We start from the raw sequence: 17,317 nt of genomic DNA on the forward strand, positions 1-17,317 counted from the left end.
TCTTGTCCTATACAGACATCTCACCACGTACATCCATAGGGTCAACCTCTACACTAGTATCAATGTTGTATCAGGAAAGGCCTTAGGGCCAAATCTGCTCCCTGTCTCACTGACTCATTGCTACAGTATCTTCCTTGTTGATCCTGTATGGCCTCAGGTTGCACCAGGGAAGGCTCAGATTGGATATTAGGAAAAAATTCTTCACAGAAAGGGTTGTGAAGCATTGGAACAGGCTGCCCAGGGAAGTGGTTGAGTCACCATCCCTGGAGGGGTTTAAAAGATGTATAGATGAGGCTCTTAGGGACATGGTTTAGTGGTAGATTTAGGTTATGGTTGGACTCAATGATCTTGAGAGTCTCTTCCAATTGAAATGATTCTATGATTCTATGGATGACTCTCATACAGGGACTCAGTCTCCTTCAGAACCCACCTGCCAATCCTGTGCTGCTACGATGGGCACAAGAGACATAAATAACATCATAGCTCAGCACAGCTCCTCTTGGAAGGATTATTCATTTTCTTCTCCAGGTTCCTAGGCCATAAAAAGGAACCACAGGCCAAGCAGACTTCCTCCTACTGATCTCACCATATTCCTGTTCCACATCAATTCTGCAGGCTCTTAACCTTCCTGTGTCCCAGGCAAGCATCAATCACCGTCTCTTCCCTAGTCCCAGTTTGTAAGCTCAGAGTTTGCTCTGCAAAGCAGCAGGGCTCCAAAGCAGAGCTGCTCCACATGCAACCGCAGCAACTGCACCAAGGTGCGCAGGCTGGAGATGTCAAAATGCTTTGCTTCAAAATGATGGTTGGAAGGGACCAGAAGGGCCCTTAATGTACTTTTTGCCAGCTACAGCTGACACAGGCCATAGGACACAATATTATACTGTCCTGCTGAATTATTTAAAGCTGCCGCAGACAGCAGCAAAAGATGGGCCATCTCATGGCACAGACTTCCTAATCAGATCTCAATCTGCTTTATGACTAGAAAAGCTCAGAGAGAGCTCACAGTTGCAGACAAGAGCAAGCTTTGCTGTTCTTTCGAGAAATCTTTCTCCCAGAGATACATATGACAGACGATGGAGCTCTGCAGACTTGCAAGGTTAATTTACTGCTTTTCTTCTCTGATGTCACTGAGGGAACAGACACACTCCGCAGCTTCAGGGCAAACACCAGCAATGTGTCTCTGAATCCAGTGCCTCTGTCAGGCTCTGCCTCACTTATAAATGGAACATTTATTGCTTTAAATACCAGAAAAATCACAAAGGACAGGGCAGAAATGTGATAGCTCTGACTAGAAGCTGACCAAGTTTTGGGACACAAAGGTTTGTAGTATACGGCACATAAACTGGGAGAGATACATGCCCACAAATATAGGCTTGTACACAAATGAGTGTGGAACAAGCTTGCAGCGAGCTTGCTTATGTTCACACAGAGGGAAAAAGAATGAGATACTTGAATAGCTTGTGCACTCAACACTTTTTAACTCCTTTGAAGCTCTGTTCACAAGAAGCTGAAACTCAGTTCCAAATACCTAAGAGACCTCCAAGAAAAGGAAAACCTTTTTGTTTCATATATGTGTGTGCATGTGCTTGTTTAAACAGCACATCACACAAAGGTCTGCTTTTCCAGGGCAGGTAAATCAGGTCCCTTCCTTCTTCACTTTGCTGTTCCTTTCTAATTACAAACAGCAGTCATCAAACACGAGTAATGGGGGAGAAATATGTATTTTTATTTCTAATGCTAAGAAGTTAAAGTCTAATTATGAACAACCCCAACAGGGATCTAATGAAGCACAGTGGGTAAATATATCCATACTTCAGAGATAGAAAAAAAATATGTACATGTCAAATACAGAAAAAATCATTCACTAGAGCAAGCGTAAGTACCTTATAAATCCTGTTTCCACTAAAACTAACTAACTAGCAGACACACACGGTCAAGAAGTGTTATTCAAAAAGGGAAGCACACAAAGATCCCCTGTGTTAAGAAAAAATTGAGGCATTTTATATATTATATACCATAAGGGAGTTATCTGTGTGTCTCATGAACAACATAGGACAGGAGGTGTGGGACTTCAAACCGTTCTGCCTGTCGCTAACTTTACCCTATTTTCTCCCCCACTTCCATTATCCTGTTTGTCTTGCAAATTCTTTCAGCTGTAAATGGTTGGAGACCAGGAATATCATGTGTGCCCTGTTCTTATAGTCTTCCTTACATGTTTGCAGATAGGCACCATCAGAGCCATGACCCTGGGTGGGACAACCTTTTGTCTGACCTCATACAAAGTCCTGTGATCTAGAGGCAATCCCACAGAAAGAAGGACATGTATGGGAATCAGGAATGCTAGAAGTAAAAGTACATTGAAGGTAGAATTGGTATAATGAGTATTTCTATAGAAAATATTGGAAATTTATTTTTCATAATCTTCTAGTGAAATTTAACAGTTGGGAAAAAAGTGGGAAAGTCCTATGTAGCCACAAGCCATTAACTTAAAATTATTAACCCAAGAGAATAAGGAGGAGTTGGAAATTACAAGCTGGTTATCACAGCTCCATTGCTTATGTTTATATTTTGCTTCAGGCAATCTTTCTTTCTCAGTTACCTTATCTGGAAAATGTGGTAATATGTTACTCACAAGCGGACTGGGATAGTGAATTAGGCCATTGTTTATTAGAGGGAGCACCACGACATGCTGTAAAAGTATTAGGAATGGTTATTATGTGAGAGAGAGGACTACTTAGAAAATGGTTTCTTTGCTCTGAATTATCTCTTAATATCCAAGAGTCAGGACAACCCAGGGCCTATATTTTTCAACACTGGTACTGTTCTCAATGGAATCCAGTGTGACACAAAATTCTTCAAACTGTTAACAAGACATCTTGCTTCTGCAGGATGCCTAAGAGGTCAATGAGAAGTGCTGGAAGATTTCTGTGTGAAGGTAAGGTGGTGTTTCTGAAGGAAGTCAGCTAAAAGAGCAACAAGAAATGCAGCCAATGGAAAATGCACTCAAGTATGTACAAATCTGTGTCACTGGCATAGTGACGCAACTGGAAGTTCAGAGACAGTCCAACCTGGCTGTTCCTGTCTTAGAGTGACAGATAGAATCACAGAATAGAATCACTGAATCATTTCAGTTGGAAGAGACCCTCAAGATCATCGCATCCAACCACAACCTAACTCTAACACTAAACCATGTCCCTAAGAACCTCGTCTAAACACCTTTTAAACCCCTCCAGGGATGGTAACTCCACCACTTCCCTGGGCAGCCTGTTCGAATGCCTGACAACCCTTTCCATGGAGAAAATTTCCCTAATATCTGATCTGAACCTTCCCTGATGCAACTTGAGGCCATTCCTTCTTGTCCTATCAACTAAACTATGGCCAATACAAAACTCCTGCATGGTAGGTAAGTGAATGGCAAGCTTGAGACAGGGGTCAGAAAAGCACTTCAGAGGCCTGTTTTTACTGCCACTCTGTTGGACAGAACCAGCTTTACCTCCCTGCCACAAAAACCTATGATGAAAAGTACCCTTCACTTGCTTCATAGAAAATAACTTCCTTGCAGTCAAAATCGCTCTTGGAAGTGATTTGATTATTCCATCTGCCTTTGCACTGAAGGGGATGAGGAACACTCCAAGTCCCTGTTCTGCTAGTTCAGCCATCGGAACAGGAACCTTGAGGAGACGGCCAGAGAGCAAATACCACCTTAACCCAGGACAGCTGCTTTTGCAGTGACTGTCCAGCAGCTGGCTGTGTTGTCTCCATGACATGTCTAATATGGATGGGGCACATGAGACAGCTAAACAGATCAGGGGATAACTAGACTCAGGAAACACTTTATGATGGAACAAGTATTAGATCATGCTATCCAGTACTAAATTAACACAGCTTAGCTACAAAGGCAATTTCAAAGCATGTACATTGAGGTTAATCTCAAGCCTTACACCAAAGTTCTGCCATCTTCTGATCAAAGGGAGACTTGACCAGTAGCATGTATTTAAATGTGTCCCTGTTACCCCATTAGAAGTTGTGCTCTCTATTACAGTATATAAGTTACATTCTAGAGTAAGGTCATTTATTTAACCAGCCCTGCTTTGTTCAGTGCATGATCTTTAAGCAGGACATGTTCCCTGTAAGTATTTGAAAAATCAAAGTCTAATACTGTTTTTCTGGTGTGCTCCTGCAAACAGGCTTTTTAAAAATCTCTTTTCTGACCAAGGTTTATGATGCTAATCCAAGTTTTCTGTTCCTTCTCATTTCCTGGAGACAATGTCCTATCCTAACTGGTCCGCTTAATGGATGAAGCAAAGCCTAATGTTTTTCATTAGTTTGCTGATTTGGGGTCAGTTTCTCATAACAAATTGCAGCTTCTGGGGCCCTGTGCCATCAGAGGCACGGCTGCTAGCTCACCAGTAACACCAAAAGTCTTTCTTGTACGCACTTTGCAGCCTTTGTGGCTCTTTTAAAGAACAAGCTCCATGACTTCTGACATGTTGGGTAAGAGGGGGTGGATGCAAAGGTAACCAATCAAGCTGTGGGAGTTGCCAAATCAAACGCAGGGATGCCTGGCAGGGAGGTGAGCAGGGCAGAACAACTGGCTGCGGCAATACTCGGAACACAGAGATCCCTTTTCCTCTGTGGCTTCAGCCTGTCCTGAAATAATTGCTTTTATCCTCTTCAAGAAAAAAAAAAGGCCACTTTGGTACAAAACAGACTATGCTCAGAGCTAACTGTTATCATGGCATGAGCTTTTCTCCCCTTTTGCATCAATTGGGTCAGAAGAATTGTACTGAAAGCATAAAACATTGATCACTGCTGTCAACTTTGAAAACATTTTCACAGTGTTTGTCTCCTTTGCCACTGTGTTTCTTCTCTGAGATTTCCTATACACGAAGAGAAGCTTTTTTATTGCATTTCGGGGCTGGATTTTATTCTGATATGAACTGAGCAGAAGGGTCTGTTCAGCCATTTCTCATCACATCATAATCCCTTTCCTGTTTCTTTCCCAGCCCCTTTCCAGTATTTCAACCTCAGGGTGACAATCAAGAATAAATATGTTAAAGAACACATTCTTACACAAAGGCATAACACACACAACTTCTGAGTAACAATCTCAGCTTTAGTACTTGACCGCCACATGAGACAAGCCAGAAATACTAAAGAACTTCCTGCTAGGATAAAAGGAGGTTAGCTAGTCTGATTTTATGGCATAAACATTTAAAATTCATGAGTCTGTCCCTTCACAAAAATGAGAATCTGGCTCAAAAATAATGAAATAATAGATGAAGCTCTTGGGCATTATTTTTACTTCCTTTCCTATTTTTTAGACTCTACAACAAACTCAGGTAATTTTCAGAGTTTTACCTGCAATCATGAGACATAATTTATTTAGGAGCTGGGGCATTATGAAAAGCAGCACTTGATATTAATCACACATACAAATCATGCAAGTTACCAACTCTGGGTAGGAACCCACAGCTTTTTTGGGAAACACTGTTTCTGGGAGTTTACCGTGTCCTTAACTGAAGGAGTCCATCTTTTGCATTTTTTTAAAAAACACGGTTTTTGTTTTGTTTTTTTCCCCAAGAGTTCATTCAGGCCTCAGATAAAAGCAAGAGAGGAAACAAGCAAGGCACAGAATTTTAAGCAGCCTAGAAAAATCCCTTCTCTCATTTAATTGAATAATCTCAGTTTTGATTGTGTAAAACTGCAACTGCCTGTTGGAATGTTCCAGGAAATACAAGGAATACACAATGAAAAAGTAGTTATTTTTAGCTTTTTAAAACTTAGCATATAAAAATCTCGTAATGCAAAGTTTTCCCTCTTTTCCAAGGCACTTTTAAAGATAAATTTCTGACCTTCTGACCTACAATTACAACATGTTGTTAACTTAAAGTGGTTTAACTACTTGAGGTAAGAAGCTTTCCTCTGAACAGAAAAGAAAGCAGAAAAGACATCCCTTGTTAAGCTATGAAAGGAAACACAAAGAAAAGCATTATCCTCAGAGAAGTTTTGAATTGGTTATAATATATACTGCCCTCCTAGAACACTGAAGAAGCAACCCTAAGGCTTCTGAGCTTCTGAAACAGAAGGGCCCATATATTTCTGTCCTCACAGTTTGTGCCCTCAGCAGAAGCTACGAGGCCTACACTTCTGCCTTCTCAAAATCTGACAGTTCCCCAAATCCCTTTGTGAACTGATTACATTATGGAGGAGAAGGATTGAATTCTTTCTTAGCAAACTCTTTGGAACAGGCACTTCCAAACCTTTGCATTCTATGTCAAGCAAATATCTACATGAAAACACTTCACACAGGCCTTTTAAGTCTCAAATTCTCAGTGAGAGCACTGCTGTGGTAGCACCCAGCTCCTGTTCTCCATCACTTGTAGACTTGCAGTGGCGTTATCCTGTTTCTTTGCTGTACGGCATTTCTTTGCTGTACATCCCAGAACAGTAAGTAATGATTTATTACAGGCACAGGAACGTGCTGCTACTCCCCAATAACAACCTGATGCTGCAGGTCCACCCCATCATCAGCTTCCCAGTTCCCTGTCCCTAATCTTTGTATCACTGGTTTCTTGAATCATGGACCCGTTCTCTAGCCATGTGCTGGATAACAGGTAACACTGATGAGTTCCTTAACTTCGCTGGGTCGTGGCACTATCTTACCTGAGCAAGTCTGTCTCAGTGACATTTAACAGCTTTTCTCCAGCTCTGGCTGGACCCTAATCACTACTTTGCTGGATCTGTGAGAAAACCAATGAATGCTGACTCTCTAAGCAAGGTCCTAAAATGTCTGTGTTAGCCTGCAGAGTAAGGAAAAGCCTTGGTCATGAAAAAAAATGGGACATATGGAGGACTCAGTTGACCTGAGCAGCTTCCTGACAGGAATCCACACTTCATCATAGAATGTCCTCAGTCGGAAGGGAACTACAAGGATCATTGAGTCCAACTCCTGTCCCTGCATGGGACAACCCCACAGTTCACACCATGTGTCTGAGGGTGTTGTCCAGTCTCTTCCAGAACACTGTGAGGTTTGAGGCCACAACACCTCCCTGGGGAGACTGTTCCAGTGTCCAGCACCCTCTGGGTGAAAAGCCTTTTCTTAATGTCCAACCTAAACCTCCTCTGCACATCTTCCTGCCATTCCAATGCATGGCTGCATTCTCTCTGTCATTGGTCACTAAAGAGAAGAGTAAGTCCTAACTGGATTACCTACTTCTAGTAGATCCCTCCCAGGTGACTGTTAAGAACCTGTTTCTCACTCCTGACAACTTCTATGGACTTCAAGCCACAATCCCACCCTCTCCTTCACTGCCCTCATTCTACACTGACTATCCAGTGGTTGGGTGACTTTATATTGGACAAATGTGTTGAAACGTGGAAGAATTAATCTCTCAATGGCACTGCAGTGCTACCCCAGGACACAAAACACACAAATTATTCTTACACTGATTTGCAATTTTCATAAAGACACGGCCGGTAAGCGCCCCAGCAGCCGAGCACTGCCAGCCGCCCGCACCGGCGGCCAGCACACCCAGCTCCGCAGGCAACTTTCGCCCTGCCCTCCCCTCCCTCCGCCTGCAGCCAACCCTGCCCGCCCAGTCCCCTCCTCCGCAGAGCGGCGCGCCAGGAAAGCCCGGGGCTGCAGCCTATGAAGCGTTTCGGCGCCATTTCGCCGCTCCGCCGCTTTCCCCTCAGCAGGCGGGCGCCTCGGGGCGGCGGGAAGAACACGGGATGAAGCGCCGTACAGCCGCTGCCAAGCCGCTGCAGTGAGGGGAGCCCCTGCCCTCCCCTCCGTGCCCCTCTCCTCCCTCCTCCGGGGCGGGGGCAGCGCTTGCGCGGTGTGGCCGGCGCCCGCCGAAAGTTTGGGGCCACGTGTGGCGTGGAGCGGGCCAGCTGGGGGTCAGTCCGTCCCGCAGACGCGCCGGGAGCCCAGCTGTGCTCCGCTGCCTGCCCGCCCTCGCCATGGCCCCCGCCGAGATCCTCAGCGGCAAGATAGTCTCCGAGTACGTACCCCAGGGCCGGCCTTCCCGGCGGGGCTTTCCTCGGGCGGGGAAAGGCTGTGGGCAGCCGCGGGGCGGACGCGATCGGGAGGGAACCCGGTGCGGCTGGGGGGTGCCCCGGGGAGCCCCGTCCTGGCCGGGGCATGGGCCTGTGGTGGCCTTTGCTCTGGTTCGGTCGCCTTTATGAGGTGATTTGAAAACAGCCTAAAGCTTTTTCACTGCGTTGAGTTCGAAGTTCACCCCCTCCTGGCTGGAAACTGTGGGAGTTATTAAAGGTAGTTATTAGAGGTAGAATTAAAGACCTCCAGACAAAGTGCTGTCATGGCTGCATCGCTCCCCAGCAGCCCACGCAGTGTGTGTGCATCCAGCATCTGCCCCATAGAGTGGTTTGTGATCCTTCACCGTCGCTGTGCTAAGTGCCCAGGCAGGTGTGAAGAGGCTGCCTGGCTTAGAGTTTTGGCGTATTTGTGCCGTGCTCTGGGGATGCTTTACGAGCAGGAGTTGGGAACCTGTGCTTTAGGTATGGTCTGTGTGTTCATGCTGTACAGGCATTGGTCATTCCTTTTTAAAACAAGATAAATTAACCCACGTGCTGGGTAATGTCAAGATGAATGATCACAGCTGTCCTGCTGAGGGTATTTAAAAGATTTGGCAGACCTTAAAGGAAAAGATTTTCTTGTGCTTTTCAGTTTCTGTGTATCCGGCAAGCTCTGAGTGTAGGTGACCCTGCATTGTGTCTTTCAGTTTGCCGATTTTTCCTGCTGCTGTTATATATACATATCCTGAAGAAAGCTAGAAACCCTAGAAAAATGCAGTGTTTAGCAAAGAGTAACATTTCTGTTCTATTCAGTGCAAACAGGGTTTGCTTAGGTATGTTTGTTGGGTACCTCCTCTCTACAACCAGGGAATTTGGACAGCAAGTGTAAGTTTGAATTCATGTATGACATATGTACATCTGTTTATCAGTGGAGCAGTTTTAAAAAGCAGGCCTAATGCGTCTTGGATCTGAATAGCCATGATGAAAGGCTGCTTGCATGTTTTTTACCTGGTGATTTTTGCACCAGTACCACTTGAGTATTGCAGTCTCTCAGTCTTGTGTGCTTCCTTACACCTGCTTTTGGCAGTCTTGAAGCCAGCATGCTCGTCAATGCCTGTGTGTGGTGCTGGTGGTATTTACATGATTTGCCTCTTGCAGGTTTCCTTTTTTCTGGTATAAAAAGTGCCCCTCAAGTGTAGTAGTTCCTATCAAGCTACACGTTATTGCAATTTTAGAGTGACTAAAAATCTGGAAAGATGCTAGCTTGTCTACAGTGAGTGTGTTTTGGAGGTATTGTGAGCATTCACCTTAAAACTTCTAGCTACCTTGGCAGTGCATATTGCGTTACTTGCTTTCTATAAATTTATAGATACAGTAGTGATTTTTTAAAAAATTCTGTTTGTTTTCTGTGTTATAGTAGCCGTGGTTTTCAGAGATGAGGACCATCATGATGTGCAAATGCCTGTGAAGCTTTTCATAGGCACACACAGGAGAAAGAATTGCTTCATTTCCAGCACAGCTCCGAGGTGTTTGGCTGAAGCCTGTCTTCTAAAGGCATCAGGTGTTGACGTGAAGACAACACAAAATGGAAATATAATTGCAGCTGTACAGCTGTGCTCCTTCAGTTCCTTTATTTCTGCTGTATTAATGTCCGGTATAACAAAACCATTGTGTGCTCCACAAGAATGAGCCTTAAGGAATTCTGCTTTTTCCTAGTGGAATACTTGAAGGAGGCATGAGAAAATGGGGTATCCACCCTGCAGATACCCATCCCTTCCTTCCAGACCCTCTAGAGAAGTGCTGGTCCAGAGAATTCTCATTGTCCAGAGTTCATCTCGAGGCCAAGAGTCTGGTAGCAGCCAGTGAAGTGATAGGCATGTGGTTTTTCTAGGAATTTTCAACTGAATTACCTATTGTAGAGGGGGAGTGTTTCTGACTAAACATCAACTGCAAAATGTTTTCAGTTACTATCTTGTAGAGGGCATTTTTTGAGACTTTATCCTTTAAATAAGAGAAGTATTTTTAAGTCAGTCAAATATTAACAAATGAGGTGAATCAATCAAGTATTGTTCCAACTACATAATTCTGGGCTTCTGTGTGTTTTAAACCAGAACTCCTCAGTATTGTGAACTTGATTCTCCTGCCACCAAGCACCCCTTCCCCAAAGAGAGATGAAAAAAATACTTAATTCAGAGCTGTACCAGTTACTTAAACAAAAATCAGGTAGACAGTGGCATTCTTATTTTTGTGAAACGTGTAAAAACAATAAATATTTTCAGAGAGAGGAGAGAGCTTCCTTGTCTCTATAAATAAACTTGAGATAAAGCTAGTTCACACCTAGAAGGTCTTGGAAGGCTCAGAAAGGTACGAAGGAACATAGACATTTTTAGTGGCTTTGAATATTACCTGTGAGGATAGAAATGTGGTTATGTCGCGGATGGGAAGGAGAATATACAGGGCAGCAGGGATCATGATGCATGTTGGATTTTTGTGTTAACGCTTCTCTCGCTAAGGCTGCTTCTTTCTGTAGAAACGACCTGTTATACCTGGACAATCTGTGAAAGATACTGTTGGGTGGGTTATGCATCACCCTGAGCTGTCTGGTTATCTCTGAGTGCCTTTCCTCTGCTTCTCTGAGTGGCGGTTTAGTAATTCAGCCTTAGATCTTGCTGCAAATTAAATTTCCCTTATTGGCAAATGAGTTGCGAAAGGTGAGTTATTGTGTAATGGTACAATAAATGACTAATAAGAGGCACAGAAATAGCGGTTTATGTATGCAGAATATGGAGGGTTGGGGAGGAATCAAAATACAGTATTCTCAGCCCTTTTTTGTTACTATTATTCCCTTAAAATAAAAGTACTTTGTTTCTGTATCTGAAATAGATACTTGGGGCAAAACTTCTTAGTGGCTCTTCTTTACAGCTTATGTCTGCTGCAGTGACCAGTGTTATCACTTGAAGTGGCTCAGGTTTGGAAACCCTTGGCTTGGTTTGGATTGGTTGTTAGCACCAGGAATGGACCATCATTCCTGGTCTGGATGAGTTGGCTGATGAGTTGTGACGGCAGGGAGGACTCAACACCTCCCCGCCCCTAGGGATGGGCCAGGTAGTGCTTTGAGTTTAAAGTACCTCTGAAGTACTGGATATAGTGATGATGGGCCTAAACTTAAAACTGGAGTCAACAGTGCAGTAAAGACAACTCTTATGCTTTTTCAGACTGGGCCTCAAAAGTTTTTTGGAGTTCCTGTGGAAAGTGAACTTTAAAAATTCCCTGGTCCATGAGATGTCATTTACGGGGTCCTACCCGGAATGTTTCAGGCAGACGCTGAAGGTACCACACTGCAGCTGTGCAAAGTTAAAGTGTTCTGTGTGGTCCAGTACAGCTCAGTGCCACCAAGCAGCCCCAAATATAAGCAAGAACCCCCTGTGTCAGGTGCTGTACAGACACTGAATTTGAAAATGGAACCCTGCTCCAAAGAGGTTACAAGCTAGGAGAAAGCGTCTGATGGACAACAGGGCCACATTGCTGTGATCCAGCACCAGGTAACATGGAAATGGGGGGTCCAAAGGGAAAGAATGTGCAGGGGACTGCCATATCCCCTTTGTGGAAAGAAGGAATCTTGATATCACTCTTTGTGAAGACAGACCATTGCAGAGATGGACTAGAGTACTGTCTGGAGTGCCCCACAAACGTGGATCGAGTCCTTATCTATTTCTCTTGTATTGTCCTCTGATTAAATCCCCTGATAGCTGGGTGTGGTATCTGTTTTGAGATGCAGACCTGGTTGGTGTGATTGTTGTTGCAGCATGGGAAGCTGGTTGTGACAGTTTGTGGTATTGTAACTCATATTTGGGGCAAATTCTCCTATGGAAGTTTTGAAGACTCAGCTTTGTGTGAAACTTAAGCTCTGTTTTTCTGTTGGCAGCCTACCACATTTGAGAAGTTCCTAAAATGCTGCCTGTCCTGTCCCCTATGGATGATTGCTTCTTCAGCTCAACTGTTCTGTGGCCCTTATTGGACTAGTGTTCTGGACATCATGAAAAAGCCTATTAAAAAAAAAAAAAAGCATCTATCTGTCCTGAAGAGTGCTCAGATGAGTATTTGAGCTGAACCAACCAAGAGAGTGGTTAAAAATCATGGGAGTGTGGAAGTGATAGAAGGAAACAGGCAGTTCCACCATGAGGCAATGGTGGTGTGTCAGGATCATGCCGTGGTAGGGCAGGAGACTCATGAACAGATTCCAGCACTGTTCTCTAAACAGTGGCTTCCCTCAACTGGAACCATCCATTGAATGTCCAGCAGCATCCAGGCAGTCATTCCCAAGTCATTTCCCATGCCAGGGCCACTCCACTGGGACAGCCAACCCGTGACTCCCACCAGGAGAGATCCCTTTCTGTCTCTTATTTGGGGCGCCAGGAGAATGTTTTGTGGCACGTTTGCAGCTTCTTCACAGTCTGCTACCACAGACATGGTGCCATGGTGGTTTGGAGAAGGAGAAGCTTGTCTCTCCACACCGCAGCTGTTTGTCATGGGGACAACAGAAGGTGAGCAGTGGCAGAGCAGCAGGCTGCCAGGAGGAATGGCTGTAGGGACAACAGCTCTGACCAAGGTGGTGCAGGACCTGGGGAAGGTAACCAGACTTGTATGGCCATTTCTGTAGAGCTGCAGCAAGAGCATTTCTAATGCATGTTCCTGAGACCTTGGGGAAATTTGTGATCCAGGCAGTGACACTGAACCCTTGGAGACAGGCCTATTCTAGAGCATCCTTGTCACTGAAGAATGTATTTACCAGGTCATACATTTAGCAATATTTATGTACACCCTGAGCTCTGGTACTCACAGAAGGGACAGAAACACAGCTTGGGGTCATCTTCATTTGAGACCCCACCTGGAGTCCTGCATCCAGCTCTGGAGCCCTCAGCACAGGAGAGACATGGACCTGTTGGAGAGGGGCCAGAGGAGCCACAGAAATGATCAGAGGCTGGAACAGCTCTGCTGTGAAGACAGGCTGAGAGAGTTGGGGTGTTCAGCCTGGAGAAGAGAAGGCTCTGGGAAGACCTTATTGCAGCCTTTCAGTGCTTCAAAGGGGCCCATAAGGAAGATGGGGACAGAGATTTTAGAAGGGCCTGTTATGATAGGACAAGGCGTAATGGTTTTAAACTAGAAGAGATGCAAATTAGACCTGAGGAAGACATTTTTTGCAATGAGGGTAGTGAAACACTGGCCCAAGTTGCCCAGAGAGGTGGTCGATGCCCCATCCCTGGAAACACTCAAGGCCGGGCTGGAGTGGGCTCTGAGCAACCTGATCTGGGTGAAGATGTCCCTGCTCATGGCAGGAGGTTGGACTGGGTGAGCTTTGAGGGTCTCTTCCAGCCCAGACCATTCTATGATTCAGTATGGCGATGTGTCCTCTGTCCACCTGAGCCATTGCATGTTCAGAATCCCATAGGTGTGACACTGCCATGGGAGCCATGCTTCCCTTTCCTTTCACAGCAGAGCTGAAGGAGTGTGGTTTGTCCTTTGCTGTTCTGGGAAACTAACTTAATAAATTTAAATTTAGGTCACTGTTGCAGCCTAGAGAAAGAAAGGCTAATAGTTTTTTTTTATAATCTTTATAGCTGGCTTTTGGACTGTGTGCTTAGAGCCATGTGCTGTCCTTGACCTGTATGGACCCTGGGCTTCTGTTTGCAGTGTGAATTTGTGGAACAATGTAGGCTCAGGAGGGGTCTTAGCGTCAGAGGGAAGGCTTTTGGAGCAACAGCCATGTACAATTGCAAATTTACATTTGAAGGCATACAGCTAATAAAAAGTGGTGTTGGTTTATCAATGTGAACTTTTGTCACTGTGAAGAACTAAAGTCCACAATAGAAGTTTGCAAACTGTTGCTAAATAGTTGCTGGCTTGCAAAGTTTATTGAGTAATGTGTATGTAAGACTGAAGGGTTAAAGCAAGGGTTTAACTATTTTTTTTTCCTTAAGTTTTCTCTCAAACTGTGGCTTTTCTGGTAGCTAGAAAGCAGTGGTACTTAACACTAGGTGGCTGTCTAACAAGTGATTTCTTGATTCAAGTCTCTAAAGCAAATCAGCGCTGGCAGCACCACGACTTTGTGCATGTTACCTTTCTTCTGTAGCTGAAGGGGAAGTGAGCTAGTGCCTAATTACAGAAAATGACAGCAATATAATGTGTGGACAATCACGGCTGCTGGGGGTGAAAGTGCCACAGCCCTGCCTTGCAGAGGAGGGAGGGAAGCTGGACCCTTAGCTGGGCTGTTTTCTCCTCCACTGAGAAGACTGGATTATAAGTAAAACCCAGACATGAGACCTGTTCCAGTTGATTGTCCCTTATGAAGGGTTTTCTAGGTCATAACTTATGATACATTTCACATTTGCTTGCATGTCTTTTGTTTGCAGGCCACATACCAGTGCTGTGCCTTCCTTAATGGACCTGAGGAGGCTGATCTCAGAAATAGCTCCCTCGCAGAGCTGGCTTGCAGCACTGGCTCAGGCCACGTACAGCGGGTTTCTGACCCTCTCTGAGATTGCTGTGCTGTTGTTACAAGCTGCTTGTGAGCTCAGGCCCTGTTGTGTCTGCAGCTGCACATTTGGTGCCTTCCCTTGGGGCTTACAGCTGGAGCGTAAGGAGATGCAGTTGGTGATTTTGCTACATGGCAGATGAACTTGTCACTTGAGCATGAGGAATTGCTAGGACAAGGCTTGCTGTGACACTGTTTTCTGAACTCCTCAGCCAGTCTTAGTGTCAAGGCTTTTACAGAGGTGATAGCCAAAGGAAGCCTAGGAACTTTTTAGCCTAGGAGCTTTTTAAGTAAGGGTGAAAACAACCTCTTTTAGCAAAGCTTGTTAACAGACTTTGAACAGCTTGGCCAGACACAAACACCTCTAAATACTCTCAACCTGCTCTTCAAGTGCAGCATTTATCTGACCACATGGTTTGGGATCACAGAATCGACTGTATTGGAAGAGACCTCAGAGATCATCGAGTCCAACTCTTGGTCCAACTCTAGTCCGTTTACTAGATCATGGCACTAAGTGCCATGTCCAGTCTCAGTTTAAAAACCTCCAGGGACGGCGAGTCCAGCACCTCCCTGGGCAGCCATTCCAATGCCTGACCACTCTCTCTGTAAAGAATTTCTTTCTAATATCCAGCCTAAATTTCCCCTGGCAGAGTTGAAGACCATGCTCCCTTGTCCTGTTGCTGACTGCCTGGGAGAAGAGACCAATCCCCACCTGGCTAGAACTTCCCTTCAGGTAGTTATAGAGAATGATGAGGATGCAGCAGTACAGATGCAGGATTTGGGATGAAGCAGGAGTCGGTGTCATTCCCCCGAGATGGGACTTGGGACAGCCTCAGGGCTGCTTCTGGCTGGGCCAGTTGCAGTGTCCCCTGGGATCAGTGCTGCTGGGTTGCAGCAGAGCCATGTTCCCTTCTTGCCTCTGGCGTTTCTGATTTGGAGCTCATAGTCACAGGGCAGAGTTGGCTTCACTGTCATGCTGGAATTTCCCTGTATGGAAGGAATTGCAGCCTCCCAGCTGGCATCAGCTTCCTGCTCTGTCCCCGTACCCTTGGTGTTTGTGATTTTGATGAACTGGCACAAACAACATCTTCTCCAGTTTGGGAAGTCTGTTTCCACCTGAGAAGCAGCAGACCTTGTGATATTGATTTGAGGGTAAATGAGCACAAGGAGAACATCTGTGTTTTAAGTTATAGGGTGTTTGGAGCAGGGCAAATTTGCAAAGCATGATGGTAGCACCTTCTCTTCTCTTTGAGAATAGCGGGTGGGATGCGGGCTGGAAATCACGTGGAGGAGGACAGACCTGTCAAGCCTCTACTGTCCTGCAAGTTTTGCTTTCCTGGCTTTTGCCTCTGAGTATCTCTTGCATTTACAGTGAAGAGCCACAGTGTCCTTCCAGCATCATGAGCCCATGAGATGAGCACAACTGATCAATTCTTCTCTCTGAGTCCCGACTGCCTCTGGCGGGGAGACAGAGCAATTGGTGCTGGGTCTGCACCCAGCAGAGCTTCACATTCAAAAGAGAACACTGGGCCTGTCACAAGGACCTCTTCCCCACCGCCTTCCCTGATGAAAGATCATGCACATTGGGCCAGACGGTGGCTGAGAAATTGGAGAGGAGTGCAAGGCTGGGGAGGGAGGTGTCAGTGGCCTTTGAGCTGTATTTATCAGTGATGGGTACCTGTTATCTCTAAAACATGGCATAGTAAACTGGATATGAGTTGACATCTGAGCTAGATTAACTAATCAGTAAATCGTCTTGTGCTCCCATTTCAAAATTGTATTTTAGTAATTATATCCTTAAACTTGTCTTCACTGAAGACTTGACCTGAGTTTTGTACCATTGCTTAACTGAGACCATGGAGAGGAGGGTGAAGAAGCACAATGTGGACTCTAAAAAAAAGAAAAAAAAAAAGTTGGAATGAAACTTTCAAAGTGTCTTAGTGTTTTAGGGATGTTAATCTTATCTGGAGATTGCTGGGACTTGTGTACTCAAAGCATAAGCATGTGTTTGTCAGTCTTTTCATCTTTTCAATCCCTGAGTTATCAGTGTGTGAGAATTCAGCTCCTTGGTTAACTTCTACCTTTAATTTTTTTTTTTTAAATTTTTTTTTCCCCTCTTCAGGCAAGTGAGAGAGAGACTAAAGCAGCAAGTAGTTGAGATGAAACAGAAATTTCCAGGCTTCACACCAGGACTCGCGATTTTGCAGGTATTGTTTTCTTTAATGACAACTAGAGAAAAATCTGTGTTGCTTTGCAATGGTAAGCACAGCTGATGGTAACTTTTTATAAGGGACAGAAGAGCGGAGCCCAATATGGGATAGTAACACAGTTCTGTGATGTCTTTTCCCAAGTACTGGGGCGCAGAAGCATTTTGGGGTTGGTTGGTTTTGTTGGCTTGTTTGGGGTTTTTTTTGTTTGTTTCATTTCATCAGACCCTTGCAGTTCTCTGTTTGAACATCATGGTGAAAGCAGGCTTCTTGCCTTTTAAAAGGAAGCCAGTGCTTGTAGACTCTAGTCAAAGTCTCTGCGTTTATGTGAGCCCCAAATTCTGTCAGCTTTTGGAGATGTGTTTGTACCAGAAGCCTTGGGAATGAGGTGTTTATTACACAGAACATGGAGAGAGATGCAGGGCAGGAAAGGGGGGAAACCAAGCAAAACCACCTTGTGCCAAGAAGACTGTGAGTGGAGGGGATGGAACAAAATCCCATGGCTGAATTTGATGTCTGGCAGAAGTCTAAGTGCTGG

General features: G+C 45.0%; 1 protein-coding gene across 1 annotated transcript in view; it reads left to right on the plus strand.

Annotated features, from left to right (window-relative positions):
* The first annotated feature begins 7,615 nt into the window (after positions 1–7,615).
* Positions 7,616–17,317, plus strand: part of MTHFD1 (methylenetetrahydrofolate dehydrogenase, cyclohydrolase and formyltetrahydrofolate synthetase 1) — a 44,624-nt gene continuing 34,922 nt past the window's right edge. The window contains exons 1-2 of the mRNA XM_005506370.3: positions 7,616–8,006; positions 16,695–16,779. Coding sequence (XP_005506427.2) covers positions 7,966–8,006; positions 16,695–16,779 — 126 coding nt within the window. The 5' untranslated portion in view covers positions 7,616–7,965. The remainder of the gene's footprint in view (positions 8,007–16,694; positions 16,780–17,317) is intronic.

This window comes from Columba livia, chromosome 5 (assembly GCF_036013475.1).
Source record: "Columba livia isolate bColLiv1 breed racing homer chromosome 5, bColLiv1.pat.W.v2, whole genome shotgun sequence".
Classification (NCBI taxonomy): domain Eukaryota; kingdom Metazoa; phylum Chordata; class Aves; order Columbiformes; family Columbidae; genus Columba; species Columba livia.